The sequence below is a fragment of the Mustelus asterias genome, chromosome 15 (genome assembly GCF_964213995.1).
Source record: "Mustelus asterias chromosome 15, sMusAst1.hap1.1, whole genome shotgun sequence".
NCBI classification, from domain to species: Eukaryota; Metazoa; Chordata; class Chondrichthyes; order Carcharhiniformes; family Triakidae; genus Mustelus; species Mustelus asterias.
In genome coordinates, this window is record NC_135815.1 from 33,782,149 (window position 1) to 33,799,242 (window position 17,094).

General features: G+C 41.5%; 1 protein-coding gene across 1 annotated transcript in view; it reads left to right on the top strand.

Annotated features, from left to right (window-relative positions):
* Positions 1 to 7,919, top strand: part of LOC144504451 (synaptotagmin-14-like) — a 184,793-nt gene extending 176,874 nt beyond the window's left edge. Inside the window, exon 8 of the mRNA XM_078229730.1 lies at positions 5,503 to 7,919. Within this exon, the coding sequence (XP_078085856.1) occupies positions 5,503 to 5,816 (314 nt within the window). The 3' untranslated portion in view covers positions 5,817 to 7,919. The remainder of the gene's footprint in view (positions 1 to 5,502) is intronic.
* The last annotated feature ends 9,175 nt before the right edge of the window (positions 7,920 to 17,094 follow it).

Genomic DNA, 17,094 nt, shown 5'->3' on the forward strand with positions numbered 1-17,094 from the left:
ATTATAAAGTAATAACCTCCACAATAACACAATCACTTTTTTATTGTTCAGCAACTTCACGTTAAATAGAAGCAATTTCCAATTTAGATTTTGTGCGAATACTTTTCTTCAACTCAAGAACAGCAGCATTTGCCATGGTGACGCCTACTCTTGTTGCCTTATGTATATTCAATCAATTATTTTACAATTATATTACCAAGTCTTCATGGAGTTTTGCTGGTAGGTAATTGCTCTGGTAAAGTATATTGTAACCAATAAAAATGGCAGGTGTCCAAAATGATGAAGTGCATAGCTGCCCAGTCCTTAGAAAATCAGGGACAGAATCCTGCACCCACACTCAGCAGGAGGAAGTTAACGCAGTTCAGTGTTATTGGCAACACAATTATGGCTAAACCCCTGCTCACAATTTTATTGCTAGGTTCATTAAGCCACCAAATGAAGCATTGACCAGATGATGTGCCTGAGCAGGGCCACTGTTGCTGACATGGTATTGGAGCTGTATGATTTAATCTGACTTTTTACGAGCTTTGGCTCTAATTCTGAAAAGAATGGGGTTTCCAATCTACAAAATTGCCATTTTTGCATAAAATTGGATTTTTCTGCAATAATTCTGGAAGTAACCTCACAGGCAATTTTTTGTTAAGAGTTTTGGAAAATCAACAGATGTTTTGAAATGTTTGTCTTTGACGGGAAACAACAATTTCACATGTTATACTGACATTCAGAGGTAAAACCACAGGAAGTTCATAAAACTGAAGTTGTATACATTAGACTGTAGGTAACAGTGTTTTACTATTTTATTATATAAATACAATTACCATGTTAAAAGCGGTGGAAGTTAACAATTTTCTTATTAAAATTGCCAGTATTGTCTACAATTGCATATTTAACTGTTAAATTTGATTATAATTCTCTCCTGCAACATTTTTCTCAGTTTTGTATCTGAAGTAACGCTTTTTAAAACTTATTTTGTTGGATTGATTGCGTAACTCTCTACTACATGACCAGAGGTTAAAAAATTAAAACTTTTCCCAATGCTTGTACCATCAAGATTTGTAATTGTTGCACAATTACCTTGTGTGGAAACGAACTGCACTTGACAAGAAGCTAATTCTGAAAATGTACATATCTCAAAAGGACTTGTTAACCTACTTCAAGTGACATTTGAGGGTCCATCCTACATATTCATAGATAAGCTAATGTTTTAGTTTGATAATTGTTGTCTTGCAATTCACAAACTTAGTTGACTTAGTGGCAAAACAAATCAGTTCCAGACTTGGTAGTCAATAAAATGGGCAATGCAATGTCACTGTGCAGTACAAGGGAAACAAGGACCTTTGACTTTCTCATTTATGAAGAGGAAATCAATAGTAATTTACTGATATTGCGAAGTAACTTGATTTCCAAAAAATTGTAAGTATACAAGATAATGAGAAATTGAGTCACAATATCAGAAAACTAATAATCCTCTCTGTTGAACCCTTTCTTGTTACTAAACTGTTAAATCTCTTGTACTTTTACCACTGTAGTAAACAGTGTTCCTCGTTTTAACTTTTGACCTATGACCCTTTCTCACCCAACTATTGACATCTGGCCATTATTTCTTTTACTGCTTTCCACCCCCTGTTGTCAGATGGACTGTTCTGTTGTCTAAAACACTTGATAGGTGGGCAGGTTTATATAATCCGAGGTGAGTTGCAGTACAGGAACGCTATTAGTGGCTCTTGTCTCTTTCATGTGAAAGAAACCTGCCAGCAGTGAAGCTGTCCACCATTTGTGCTGGCTTATTAAGAGACTTTTAACTAATGTTATTTCCTGTGATCAGGATAAACTATACTGCTGGAACTAACCATCTCTCCTTAAGCAAAAAAAAGCTGTGGGAAAGATCATTCAGATTAGGCATATTATTATATCCATCATTACTGTAAATAGTATAAGGATATTATAAGTGTAGTGTTTTTGAATTAAAACAAAGGTGCTGTTGAATCCTAATAAATATATATATTTGCTTTGCCAAAAGATTTGATTGAGATTTTTATAAAATTCAAGATAAACATAGTTGTAAACACCTTTTATTACTTATTAATCAATAAATCATTTATTTAACTAGTTAATAGTACTAAAGCAAAACTGAAACATTCAATACAATATTTATACATTCAATACTATTTGTGAAATATACTGCTCACTGTGGGTGATGTTTGACAGTTGTTAGGTCCTAATTAATATTTTGGAAATTCAGGACCAGCAATGACTCATGCTTAGATTTAGACCTTCCACGTAAGTACAGGCCCGGATTTTGGGGTCATAATGATGGCAAAACTGTCAGTGTTCACCCTCATTATTCCTCTGAAACTGACAGCAGCTTCTGGAGTCTGCATGTGCACAGTTGAACACAGAAATCCAGAATTTGCCGTCAGTGATACTCTGCTTTTTCATAGGATGCGCTCTTGAAGTCCCCCAGACTGCAATCAATTAGAAATCACTGAACTGAGGAGAACTTGCCCTTTTATACTAATAGTTTCACTGTAAAAAAAAATCTTGAAAATGGTACATCCTGAGGTGTAACTTTTTAAAAATAGTGCACTATAGTCATAATACTGCTGAAAACCTCTCTCGCCCCGGAAAGCTCATTTTACATTTGTGGAATGTCAAATTTCACCATTATGATTAAAAAGTTCCACATATTTTAAAATATATATATTTAAAGTTTTTAATGATATTTCCAGTTCTACCTTAATCCCATGTGTAATTTTCAATCATTTATTTTACTCTATAAAATTTAATTAAAAGTGAAGGATGATCAGTGCATTTGACTTCCTGGTTTGCTGTCTGTGAGAATACTTCGATGTGATTGGCTGCTTACCCTGCTTGATGACATCACTTTTGCTGGATGCCTGGAGGTCCCCTTGAATTGGTGCCAGAGCCATACTAATGTCAGTCAAGGGGATATCCACGCTGGATCTTGGTGGGTAGCTTTCTTCCAGATCAGCATTAAGTGGCGTCACTTCACCACTGACCACAAAATCCGGGCCTAGATCAAGATTTCATAGAAATGATGTGAACTGTTTTGTTGGAGTTTTATGCCTTGAATCATGCATGGTAAATATTATTGACAATTTACTTTTAAAAATGAAAGATTACAAAATATAAAACTTGGAACTCTAAACAAAACTACCAGATAATCTGGATGAATCACCCCAAAAAATGACCCCAAGGGATAATTTTAACACAGTTTGTCAGGCAGAAAACACACAGGATCAGTTGAAGTTTCACTTTTGGCCCCCACCTGCCCACTTCCCTCCCCCAACTTTCTGTTGTCTTGCTGACAGCAGAGTTCAGTTAAAATTGTCCCTCAACATTAACAATTGTACCAACATAGCACTGAAATCAGCAGAAATCAAATTCACCTCATAATTAACTCTGTGCTTTATTGTGGGAAATGGTACAAAAATTAAGAAATTGCAGGTAAAAGTAAGAGAACTACATTCATCGCAAACTCCAAGCAAAGGAAGTGACAATTTCCTACTGACCTGTGGCTATACCAAATTAACACTGCTCCCATTCTGAAAATCAATTCAAGTAGAGATAATATAACTCCAAAAAATCAGGCAAACAAAAATACATTTTCCATGGATAATATTGTTCTAACTTTCTCGATTTGCAATGAAGATATCACAGTAATATTAATATTTTGACACTAGGAAGCTATTATTTAGTTCAATTATTATTTATCTTCTAAAAAGTACAGTTGAAGAGCTATTTAAAATTATAAAGAGGTGGGGGCCAATGTAAATAGAAGCAGACTGAAATTTAAAATGAGAGGACGTAGATAAAAGATGAAATTAGAGGGCAGGGGAAATCTTTTTACACAAATGGTTGTAAGGCTATGGAATGCACTATCCAAATTAGTGATCAGAGCAGGTTTTCAGTTTTGGCAAAAAATAAGCGCAAAGTCAGCAGTGCACCTCCAGCACTCAAGGTCATAATCAAGAGGTGCAAGCCATTTTTTGGGTTCAGGCTTTATTTAAATATTGCTGGAGTCACCAAACAGATACTACACTGCAGCTCATCAGTTTCAGGTGACATAAAATCAGCCAACCTTTTCCACGAATCCAGCCAGAAAATAGGGCCTATTTTGGGGCTGTGGATCCTGAAGGAATGCTGACGGTGGGCCTATAGTGAGTGGAACCTCATAAAAATCTTTCTAAAAAATATCCTGAGTGGTCTTTAGCAGTTCCACCTCTAAGACACCTTGGTGCCTTGTGTAACTGAACCCCTATTTGCATATTTGATCAACATTCCACCAATTTGAATGGAATGGGAGTGCTACGTGCCTATTTAATGACCTGTTTGAAAGTTGAATCATGCATGCAAATTGTTATCCAAGGTGGCCAGTAGACTTTCCTCTTCTAGTTGACCATTTTTCTGGCGTGTAATAGGCGACAGCATTTGACATTTAAGAATAAATTGGTGACTCTGAAAGAGGGCGAAAGAGATATGAGAACAGAGCAAGGTCAAGGAGATACACATCAACACAGACTGATTGAACTGAATGACTTTTCTGCTTAGTAATTTCAATGTAATACTATGCTTGAGTATGAAAGACAAAATAGATTTTCTTTTTTTAAGTAAAGATGGCTCTATTATACATGTTACGTTAGCATACCATTTTTACAATTCTGGGACCTGTTTTTTAAATCCAGGATAGATTGATTACCATTAACAGCTCTATGTGAAGTCAACTTAGCAGTTTCAATAGGTAAGAGACCACAGCAAAAATTCTATCTGAAAATGAAGACTGATTGGAACAGTATTGGTAATCTCAGTCAGCAAGCCCATCATAAATGAAAATATTGCAGTGTTCTGAAGTTGGGATTGATATATATTGTTGTGGCAGGATAGGAGAGTTGTACACTGAATGGAGCCTACGCTATAGCCTGTGGATGCCTGATGATATAATACTTTCAACAAAAGGGATATTTTAATGATTCTCAACACTGTCAACCCTCACCCAGGTCGGTATAAAATTGGGGAAAAAAGTAAACAAATTTATTCCAAAAAATGGTTATACCTGACATTCAGATTCACGAGATTCAAGTTGATGATGTTTTTCAAACCGGTTCAGTTATTTTCACCTAATAAATTTATTTTCTCATAAATATTAATTAGTTCAGAAATTAAACAAAAAAAATGGAGAGATTGTTATTCCAGCTGTTGCTATACTTAATGTCCATCCCATGCCAAATTGTTTTGATGGCATTTCTGTGCTCCCTGTTGCCCCTTGTTCTTGATTCATTTTCATCACCTCTGCTGTCTTTTAGGCATACCTTTTCATTTCTTCTATGTATTGTACACTCCGTAATGGAGATTGACTAGTACGCTTACGAAGTGTTGTGGCTAGTCGAAGCTTGCTAAATGTTTGATATTGGTAACAGTATAGTGATGATAGAAGTGTCTTCTTGCCTCTGATGCCTCTGTTAAACTGAATTGTTTTTCCAGACACATATGTCAAGTTAACATTGCTGAATTCTATGGGTCAGGAGATGTCCAAATGTAAGACGTCCATCCGCCGAGGCCAACCAAATCCCGTGTACAAAGAAACATTCATTTTTCAGGTAGCACTGTTTCAGCTTTCCGATGTGACTCTCATACTATCTGTGTATAACAAACGGAGCATGAAACGCAAAGAAATGATTGGCTGGATTTCGCTAGGCCTCAACAGCTCAGGTGAGGAAGAGCTGAATCATTGGACTGAAATGAAGGAATCAAAGGGACAGCAAGTTTGTCGGTGGCATTCATTATTGGAATCCTAATGAATGTGGACTGTTGTGGGCTTTGGCTCAGGGGTTCAAAACAATATCTTTCAGACTCTTTCTTAACCAAACTAAAGATTGCAGAACACTACAATTGCCTCATTATTGGCTCAGTTCATGATAATGCTGGAAAGAAATGACTTCAAGGAAAATGTGAGGGAACACAATTTCCTGTATAATGTGTATCATTTACTATCGGTGCAACATTTAGAATGAGGCACAAGAGATTTTAGAAAATTAGAGAAAAATTATACTTTTTGAAAAGCCCAAGTAACACCGTCTTATAGTGTTCAAGTCACTAGTTGAGGATATGCAGTAAGATAGTGGTCATAACTTACGACACAAGGTTTTTCTGTGACGTTGGAATGTAGGCTACACAATAGATGAAACTACCATATAGCAAATTATTTTGGTGAGACCTAAATTGAGCAGTTTTACAATCAAATAGATGTGGCAGTGAAATATTAGTATATCATCTTTCAGTGATTTTCAAAAGTAGGGAATGCAGCTCCTAACATTTTCTCTGTCCAATCACCAATATTGGAATCTGTTTACATTTGTTGAAGTGGGTTCCTCTTGATTCCCCGTAGCTGATCATTGCAGACTTGGTGACAGGAAGAAATTGCATTCAAGGCAGAGCACCAAATGCCAGTACCACACAAATCAAATACAGTAATACTGTTGAATGGTCAATATATCAGAAGCCAACTGGCCACAATTATTAATTTTCAAAAATACTTATTAATTACGCTGAAATGAATTTTCTCTGTATTTTTTTGGTGAATTTAAAAATACAAAAATAATGACTCACCAGAGTAATTAGTTATATGGAATGTGAAGGTGCCTTTAGTACTCACTGGATTAAAAGCTGAAAATTTCTTCTCAGCTGTGCCCTATGGCCAATGTCTTGATCAGTCTCTTAACTCCTGTACATGGATGCTGTAAAATAGCATTATATTTGGTCACCAAAGCAGAAAACCTTCTATTTGAGAGCAGGACATGGTACATTGTGGATGGGGAGAACTAGTATGCATTTCTTCAGTATCTCTGATAGATATAGCAGTTGCATAAAGTGTGCATTTGCTGTATAAATTATATACAGCCTCTTTATGGAATATGTGTAGTTACCAATGCCAGCTTTTCCACAGTGTCGACTGAGAATTGACCTATACCCACACCATTCTGTACATGACCTAGAAGTAGCATAGACTGCCACAATATGAGATTGGAGGAAATTAATTTTCCCATCACCAGCATTGTTAATTCTATGAGCACAAAGCAAATTCGTAACGCCATATTTCAATGTACATAATTTTAGCGGGGATAAAATCAAATTTAGTTCAGTTTTTCAGAGAAATTGTCAATGGGATACCATTTTTTAAAAAATGAATCATGTGTTCAAACATCAAATAAGATCAGTTTTATTCAATGCTGCTGAATTTATCCTTTAATAGGCTGCATTGAAATATGACTAAGATTTTTTATACAAAGTTAATGTAATTATCAAATATTGCAGCAAACTTCAATATTTCATACTTTGATATGATAAGCAATTGCTATCTGACAGCCACTCTTTTAAAGCACACTGGCTGGAACAACAAAGCAACTGCTTAAGATCTAACTAAAAAAAGAATTTTTTTAGTAAACTGCACCAAAAAAAGGAGAGAAATAGGCTATCAGCAACCACTTTTAGATATCTAGTCAGTTATTGATTTGTATTGGTAGCAACACTGAGAAAGTAGCTGCTAGATACATGCAAATTATCTGAGAAAAATGTGCTCAATTTGTATTAGTCCTTTCTGGTGTAGGAATGACTACAAAATTACATTGTCAGACCATGTAGGAAAGTATTTGCATTATGGGCTTACTTTAATAATTCTGGAACCTAGAATTTCACCTTAAGGTTTTGGACTTTATATTTAGATACTAATCGCGTGGAAGCTTCTCAGTTTTTAGATCCAGCAAAACAGAAGACAAATGTTTTAGCTGTTTTATTTAATCATTTTATTTAGAAGTAAATCCAGGCACTGTCAGACTGTTGGCCAAATAATTTAGATCCAGCTGGGTAAGAATGGGTTGAAATAATAAAATTGATATGATACCATCTCGTTTGCCATTTTTATCAAATGCATGTTACTCTCTGTAATGAGTCATTACTGCTGAACTCCTACCAAAATGGCTTTTTTTGGCATCACATATACCCAACTAGTGATGTATGATACAGGGCAGAATTTTCATCCACAAGTCGGATAGCAGGAATTGGGAACATTCCTGGCTCAGTCCACCTAGCTTGGGAGAAAGTGCCAGAAAAGACAGGGTTTTCATTCCAAAAGGGTAGATGTGGGCTGCAGTTGGACCAGCACAACTCAGGAAAAGGTTCAGAGGCAACTGCAGGATGCCAGTGCCGAGGTGGGCTGTTTAAAATGTCTGCCTTGGCTATGTGGTTATAATGAAAGGTGTAAGGTGCTCTAGCCCTCTCCCCTCATACACCCTCAACTCCCATATTCTCTCCATATCACCTGCTGCCACTCACCCACCCTCATGCCTCCTCATACCCCATGCAAAGGTATGCCCTCACACACTCCCGTGTTCCCTCATGCTCCCATGCTAAGATATGACCACATCCACCTCCTCATGCCCTCCATGCCAAGCTATGGCACTTCCATGCACATTCACTCACTACACATTATAGAACCAATGAACCCCATAGTGACGCTTTTTAAAGTCATTCATTGATAACTTTCCACTTTCTAAAAAGAAAGACCTTTTTACTACAGACTGATAAAAGTGTCAATCATCCAGATCCTTTAAAGTATCATTTGGACAAACTGCAAGCACTTGAACCCTCTTTAAGTTGTGAAATAAACATTGTACACTTGACAGAAGAAATCAGAGCCAGAGCTATTAAGCAATGTTTTCCCTGGGGTCCAGCTGTTTTAACAGTCTAATGGATTTATGGGCTGTTAGCCAAGCCTCATTATGTATTCCTCGTTGAAGGTTGGCCCGACTCTATGAAAATTGTGGAGGACTAGACATGCCTATCCCCATAATGGAGCCGGCCAGGTTGGGAGTACCCAAATGCAGGTTGGCAACCAATCCAACCCTCACCCTTAAAAAGCTCTCCTGAAAATCAGAAATTCTGAGAATGGAATCAAAAATCCCAGAGTTCAGTCCTGGCCACATTTTCACTCCTATCATCGAGTCCTCTGACTCCATGAAAATCTAGCCCATAATCTCAGCTGAATAATATCCTTGTGCAACCCAACTAGTAGGCACAAGAAGGCACAATGATAGGTGACTGACCCCTATCCACAGCTCCTTCTATCTGTCCAAATGCTCACAGAGCATCATGGGCAGAGAAAAATGAGCAATTTGATTCTCTGTCCTCTCAAGCACAAATTGGGGGACCTTGGGTCAAAGAAATGAAATTCAAAGCACAAAAAAATATAAGATGACCATGTTCAAATTGTTAAGTCTTCTATTACTCAGTTTAAGGGTAATTATTGCCAATTTGTAATGTCATAGAGTGTATTATAGGTCAGTAAATTACACATTAAAAGGATATCCAAAGGTTTTAACGTATCACCTGTTTGGAATGTAATTCAAATAAAGTTAAGAAAAAGATGTGGCAGTGTTGTCAAGCTGAAGGTATCTGCCTCGAGCTGAAAAATCCTGCTAACAGTCCATACATAGGTTTTCAGGCAGGTTCAATGACAATGCCAGACAGGGACTGAGCTCTGCCCTCTTTTACATAAGAGTCCTCTTCTGGAATTTCATTTCTTTTCAGCAATAGCTCCAATCTTTGGAGTTTCTATTAGTGCCAGGCTGCAGTTCCCAACATGCTTCTTCTATTTACAGTACAGTGCTAATTGATTCACAAAGTACTGTGATAAACATGTCTGTGCTGAAGACTTGGTGCTATGTGTGCAGGTGTAGGGAAGGGAACAACATCAGCAGTTTAAGCAAACATTCAAGGAAGAAACTAGGCTGACTGTTTATCTTTAAAACATTGATAAAGTGACAAAAATGACCCTAGTATCACAAATCACATTTTCTTCCAAGAAACTAGCAGACCAAGAGTCTTATAGAAAGTCAAAAGTAAGAAAAAAAAGTGCAACAGAAAAGAAAGAAAAGTGAATTAAAAAGTAGTAACAGAAGAAAGTTGAAATAAATGTGAAGAAATTAGCAAAATTGAAGCAAAAATGTAAGACTAATACATACAAAGTATTAGAGAAATAAAAAGAGAGATAAGGAGAGGAAGATAATGGCAGGAACTATAGAAAGAAAAACAAGTGGAAGAAATAAAGTAAACCATAATATAAAGATAAGGAATCAAAACTACAGAAAAAGGAGCAATGATCCTTCCAATAAGACAATTTTTCACAGAGAGTTTGCTGGTAAATGATCTATCTCTCCCTCTGAATTCCAGATGCAGGAGCAACAGATTCAGTATCAAAGAACATGAAGCAATTGAAATTCCTGGGGTTAGAGAGGGCAGAATGTAAGAAATATACTTAAATGATGCCAGATTATTCAGTTTAGAAACATGTTGGGTGGAATTCAGTGCCCTCCCTCAAGACATGTTTGGAGGTAGGAAGACATTTAATTTGCTGGGAGGGTGCCTGGAGGACACCCCCGCCCCCTTCCCACCTCAGTCCTGATAGATTCCATGAATGCACATTTAAAGGCCTCTTTCCGCCTCCACTGGTATTCTTCAGTCAGTAGCGGGTGGGGCAGTCACCAAGTGGACAGCTCAAAAAGCAAACATTATTTTATTTGCTGTGGGTTTCTGGGAGTGGGTGGGGGAGGTGTCCCTCATTGTCAGGCACTCAGTGGCTGATCTAGGGATGTAGCATTGGAAAGGGGGCTCACAGAGCCACCCCCTGCCCTTTCAACTGCTCTGCCCCCACACCCTCCCCCCCCCCCACACACCCTCCCTCCACCCCTCCCCCTCACATCCTCCCCCTTCCCCTCCCCCCGACATCCTGCAACCCCATCCCTGTAACTTCCACCCTGCCTCACTCACCTGTGGCCTGGGACCCTCACGAATCCTGGATCTAGCTGCAGGGCGTATTGCCGGCAGCAGCCACTGCTCCCTGGGGCACCAACAATAATGGGGAGCTGCTGGCCTCTGATTAGCCTTCCCTAAAGGAAGTGTCATGGGGCTGTCACCAGGTCTTCAGACAGTGGACAAGTCCCCAGCGGCCTGGATTAAACTCCACCCAACATGTTTTTCTATCGAGATTCCACCTCACTTGCACTGCCTCTTTAAATTTGAGTGGGGATGAGAGCTGCCAACTCTACTTTAATGTATCCCTGCAGATTTGACCAAGTGACATTTGACATGTCAGTGAATCGTATGACGTTTGAACATCTGATATTTTCCCACAATAGACAACAAGTTACATGAATAATAAACCAAATATTTTCAATTTGCATACATGTTGTTGACTTCCACATCCTACCCTTGACCTGCAGCCTCAGAGGTGAGGCTCAGTCCTCAGACAGAAGTACCAGAGCTTCCTGAGCCCTGTAATAAAACATATTGCACAGAAACACACATCATAGGTTCATATGAATTCACATCTCCAATTTTGTCTATCTGTCTGTCTGTCTGTCCATCTGTCTGTCGGTCTGTTTGTCTGTCTACGTACCCACCCACCTACCACCCCACCCCCGCCTCAGCCCCACACCCCACACACACTCTCCCTTTCTCCAGTTAATCGCTCAGGGCTCAAAATCCCCAGGCAATCTTCATTGACTTTTGATACATTAGGCTCACAACTGGTAAGGAATGTTGACATCTCAATAGCAAGATGACTAGCAGGGTTTGTTTGCAAGTCAGGTTACTCTATATGTGTAAGTTGCAAGGACTGTTTCTCCTGAGTCAGCAATTATTGAAGGCTAATCACCCATTCTGGTAGAATCCTATCGAAAATGGGAGGGTTAGGAACTCTATGTGGGGAGGGATCGATGGGTGATTGGCCACATTTCATGATCACTCAAGGAGTGATGACTGAAAGAGATATCAGTTTCCTAGGAATTATACCCGTTATGTTCACAGCAGGCCTCAGCAGGACTTATGCCAACTGGGAACAGATACTATTCTCATAAGAAAGTGATACTTAACACAGAACTGTGTTATGGAATTCCTTCCCTAAATCTCTTTGAACATCACTTCCCACTTTTAAAACCTGTATATTTAATTATGGGTGGAATTCTCCCCCCAAAAATTCGTAAATACTGAATTCGCCGGAAAACTGGAGTAATTCTCACTGTTTTTTCAGTGGGAGTTCACACTAGAATCTCCCACACTCTGTGCAATGCAGAGGTCACAATCATGATTCTCATTGAAAGCTCAGGGGAGCGGGGCCTATTCTCGCCAGAGGCTGCCAATTCCGGGCTTCTGTGCATGCGCAGTGACTCTGAATTGTCAGCCTTCTGTTTGCTGGCTAGCTCGATCGCTGGCCAGCCCAGGACCCCCGCAGTGCTACCCCCCATGGCCTGATCACAACCCCCTGACCATTCCCGGGCGAGCCTCGAGCTCCCCCCCATCCCAGACTGCCCCAATCTCCAGCCCCTCCCCAACCCCCTGCAGTGCACACCCCCCCGCAAGCAGACCCTCCCGGCAGACCCCATCCCCAGCCCACTCCAATTGCTGGCCTCTGTCCTGTCCCTATCCATCCCAATGGCAGAGTGGACCCCCCCTTACCGATTGCCCCTTCGGCCCCAGCCCACAAATGTCCTGCCCTCTTGACACTGCCACATGCCCAGTGGGCAGTGCCAAGGTGCCCCCTGGACATGGGCACATTGTCCCTTGGGACAGTGCCAGGAGGCACAGGCTGGCACTGCTAGGATGCCCATGCCCAGGGGACACCACCCCTAACCCCTAACCCCTGGGATGGCCCCAATTTCCCCCCTTCACTCCAGTGGGTTTGGGCCGCCAGTTCCCTGAAAGTAGAGAGCTACTCTAAACCCCACTGGAGTGAAACATTCTGGTGTGGTGAGAGAGGCTAGCAGGCCCGGAGAATTCAGTCCCAGGCCCACTAATAGCATTTAAGTGATCATAGAAATCATAGAAACCCTACAGTACAGAAAGAGGCCATTCGGCCCATCGAGTCTGCACCGACCACAATCCCACCCAGGCCCTACCCCCATATCCCTACATATTTTACCCACTAATCCCTCTAACCTTTGCATCTCAGGACACTAAGGGGCAATTTTAGCATGGCCAATCAACCTAACCCGCACATATTTAAAGTATTATTTAAATGCTAGCCCCACCGATATCCGGCGTGGAGCAGACCGCGCCAGAAATCCGGCGCTGGGAAATGTTAGCGGGAACACCTTGCATTAACCCCCATGCGATTCTCCCAGCCCACTGCACAAAAATAAATCAGCACAGCAGGATGGGAGAATCACCATCTATGTCTTTGGTAACTTCATAGAACTTTCCCAATTCCTTTTTGGCCTTTTACCACTGCAGCATTGTGTGATATTTCAATATATCAAAAATGCAATAGAACAATAGATAAAATCACCATAGTCGCAGGCCACCATAGGCTGTTTTCCCCTTTGAGGGAGAGAGCTGACTGATGGTGATTTAACCTGAGGATCACCACAGGCAAGGGGAACGGTTGAGAAGGCAGGCCTTCATGAATAACCTCAGCCTGTATGAGAATTGAACCAATGCTGTTGGCATCACTCTATATCACAAACCAGCTTTCCAGCCAACTGAGCTAACCAACAAGTTAGAATAATAACTTGCTGTTGACATAAATGAGAATTTGGAAGAGAGTACAGAAAATGAACAGAAATTCAAAAACAGAAAATTGAACAGAAATAATGATTCAATAAGAACATAAGAAATAGGAGCAGGAGTAGGCCATCTAGCCCCTCGAGCCTTCCCCGCCATTCAATAAGATCATGGCTGATCTGAAGTGGATCAGTTCCACTTACCCGCCTGATCCCTACAACCCCTAATTCCCTTACCGATCAGGAATCCATCTATCCGTGATTTAAACATATTCAACGAGGTAGCCTCCACCACTTCAGTGGGCAGAGAATTCCAGAGATTCACCACCCTCTGAGAGAAGAAGTTCCTCCTCAACTCTGTCCTAAACTGACCCCCCTTTATTTTGAGGCTGTGCCCTCTAGTTCTAGTTTCCTTTCTAAGTGGAAAGAATCTCTCCATCTCTACCCTATCCAGCCCCTTCATTCTCTTATAGGTCTCTGTAAGATCCCCCCTCAGCCTTCTAAATTCCAACGAATACAAACCCAATCTGCTCAGTCTCTCCTCATAATCAACACCCCTCATCTCTGGTATCAACCTGGTGAACCTTCTCTGCACTCCCTCCAAGGCCAATATATCCTTCCACAAATAAGGGGACCAATACTGCACACAGTATTCCAGCTGCGGCCTCACCAATGTCCTGTACAAATGCAGCAAGACGTCTCTGCTTTTATATTCTATCCCCCTTGCGATATAGGCCAACATCCCATTTGCCTTCTTGATCACCTGTTGCACCTGCAGACTGGGTTTCTGCGTCTCATGCACAAGGATCCCCAGGTACCTCTGCATAGCAGCATGTTGTAATTTCTTTCCATTTAGATAATAATCCAATTTGCTATTATTTCTTCCAAAGTGAATAACCTCGCATTTGTTAACGTTATACTCCATCTGCCAGATCCTCGCCCACTCACTCAGCCTGTCCAAATCTCTCTGCAGACCTTCTACGCCCTCCTCACGATTCACTTTTCCACTTATCTTTGTGTCGTCTGCAAACTTTGTTACCCTACACTCAGTCCCCTCCTCCAGATCGTCTATATAAATGGTAAATAGTTGAGGCCCCATTTAGAAAAATAATTACACATCCATAAATATATTAATTTTACAGTAATAATGCTACTGCAGATGTCTTAGTAATACATAATAGAACTTGTTTTTTGAGCTTCATGAATATGATTTTTTTAAATGGCCAGGGTGAGTGTGTATAGAATTCCCTGGAAGTGTATCATCATAAATGGCAAGAAATAAAGGGAAGTAAGTTAAGAAACAACGGAAGCAGAAAGATGAGACAGGAATAAGTAAGAAGTGAAAGATATATTTAGAAAGAGAAAATAATTTGGAGAATCTGAAATCTAATAAGGGTGTGGGCCAGAACTTTACACTTCCCTACCGATGAATTTTTATGCGGGGGTGTGAAATTGAAGGAACAGGATTCCCTCTAGGCCCTCACCCACCCCAACTAGGCAGCAATTTTACACTGGGGTGGACAAGGCCTTGGATGGAAAACCCACCCTTGTCACAATTGAAGACGTTTCCTTCCCAGCTTCAATTTTCAGGCTGGCAGGAGGATTGAACTTGTGTGGTAGAAGGCCGAAAATCAATAGAGCATCTTGCGCTAGAAGGGTGGGGATAACTCCACTCTTTTGAAGTCAGGAGTCTCTCCTTAAGACCCAATGGCCTCCGACCTCTCCCCCCGCCCTCTACCGCAGACCCCGATCAGGCCCCTTAGGCCTTCCCTATCCTGGGACCCCTTGAACTTACCTTGGTCTCTGGTTCCCAGAGATAGGGGGCGATCTTACCAAAAGATTCTAAGTGCCGAACAAGCTTGAAAACAGGAGAGAATCGCGCCCATTTTTTGAGCTCCCACACTCAAGTGTATGATACTTAGAAAGTAAAATGAGGCAAAATGTGATTCGCGCCAGTAGGGGAGAGTGGGCGGAGCCTATTCACACCAGGAAGACAGCTGCTGAGCTGTCGGAGCGCTATTGCGTATGCGCCCCTAATCTCCCAGTGCATTGTGTACAAATGTGATATCTGACACTGTCTACAATCCTACTGCCCAGCCATCATTTCCCCCCACCCCCACCCCCCCACCACCACCACCCCCAGACATCACCCATTGATCACGGGGTGATTGCCAGCCCCCCCCCCCCCCCCCCCCCCCCAGCCGATCACTGGTCCCAATTCCCCCACCCAGACGATCGCTGGCCCCAATCCAACCCCCCCCCTCAGCTGATCGATGCCTCTGCTGATCCTCAATGCAGAATACACCCCCGTGTCTCCCCATCATGGGCCTGCCCCTTCAGGCAATGCCCCTTCCCACAGGCCTCTACCCTCCCTTTAGGCCACTGGGACACTGACCAGCTTTGCCCCCGACCACCCCGGGGGCTTCAATGGCTCTGGTCCAACCGGCAAGGCCATCACATCTGGTCCCCATTGGTGGGAGCCATACGTGATCTTCCCTGGTGAGGACATCCATCGGCAAACTGGCACAAAGCAAGTTTTTCACCTCTCGCCCGATCTTACTAGCTCACCACGCCAATCGACCAGCATGATGAGACAGTAAGATCGCCCCCTTAGGATCCAAAGTCCACCAGCATTTCCCCTTCTGTCCACTGCAGCTCTGTCACTACAAGGACCAGACAGCTGCCAGCCAATCAGATTAGCTAGCAGCTCTCTAAGGCAAAATTTCCTCCCAAATAAGGGGCAGAAGCCCCACCTGCAGCCACTTAATTCTCATTCAAGCATGAATTGGTTGCAGGGCACTTGGAGTCGGTGGTGATGTGCTCCCCACCGACCATTTAGATGGCTGGGAGTGAGACCCCGCCATCTGAAAAAGTTAGGCCATGGTAATAGGACGAAAAGCTGGATATCCTGAAACAGGAGTTAGAGTCTAGGTAAATGCTGAATGAGCTTTTCTAACAATGTAATACACATTTATGGTCTTAGTAATGAAAGAGACAAGAGAAACTAAAATATAGATACATATAGATACCAGAACCAATGAAATTCTGAAAAATAGAGAAGAAAATAAAGGAATAGAAAGAAGAAAGAGGAGAAATGAATGACAGAAGAAATTTTAGTAACTTTCCAAAATGTACACTTATGTCAAGTGAAATCAAGACAAACGAGACTTTAAGGCCCAGGTTTTTGCTCCTGGGGGTTGGGTGCACAGAATCAGGAGAATTCCAGGCTCTGTGAATCCGACCTCGACCCTTAATGAAAGGCTGCCCAGACACTGGGAGGTCAGGTTAGAATAGGAGATGGGGAGACGACCCCAGACGAAGTATGGTGGCTGCCGGATGTGTTGGGTGAAAGACCTGCTTTAGGGCCCCTGTGTCCAAAGATAAAAAAAGATTAGAACATAAAACTTCTCTCCAACTTTTGCCCCTTACACCCCTCAACTCCCCCCACACACTCCCCATGCCACACTCATACTAATATGCGCAACCTCATGCCCTGTACCAACCCCCAATGGCCCTTTATAGC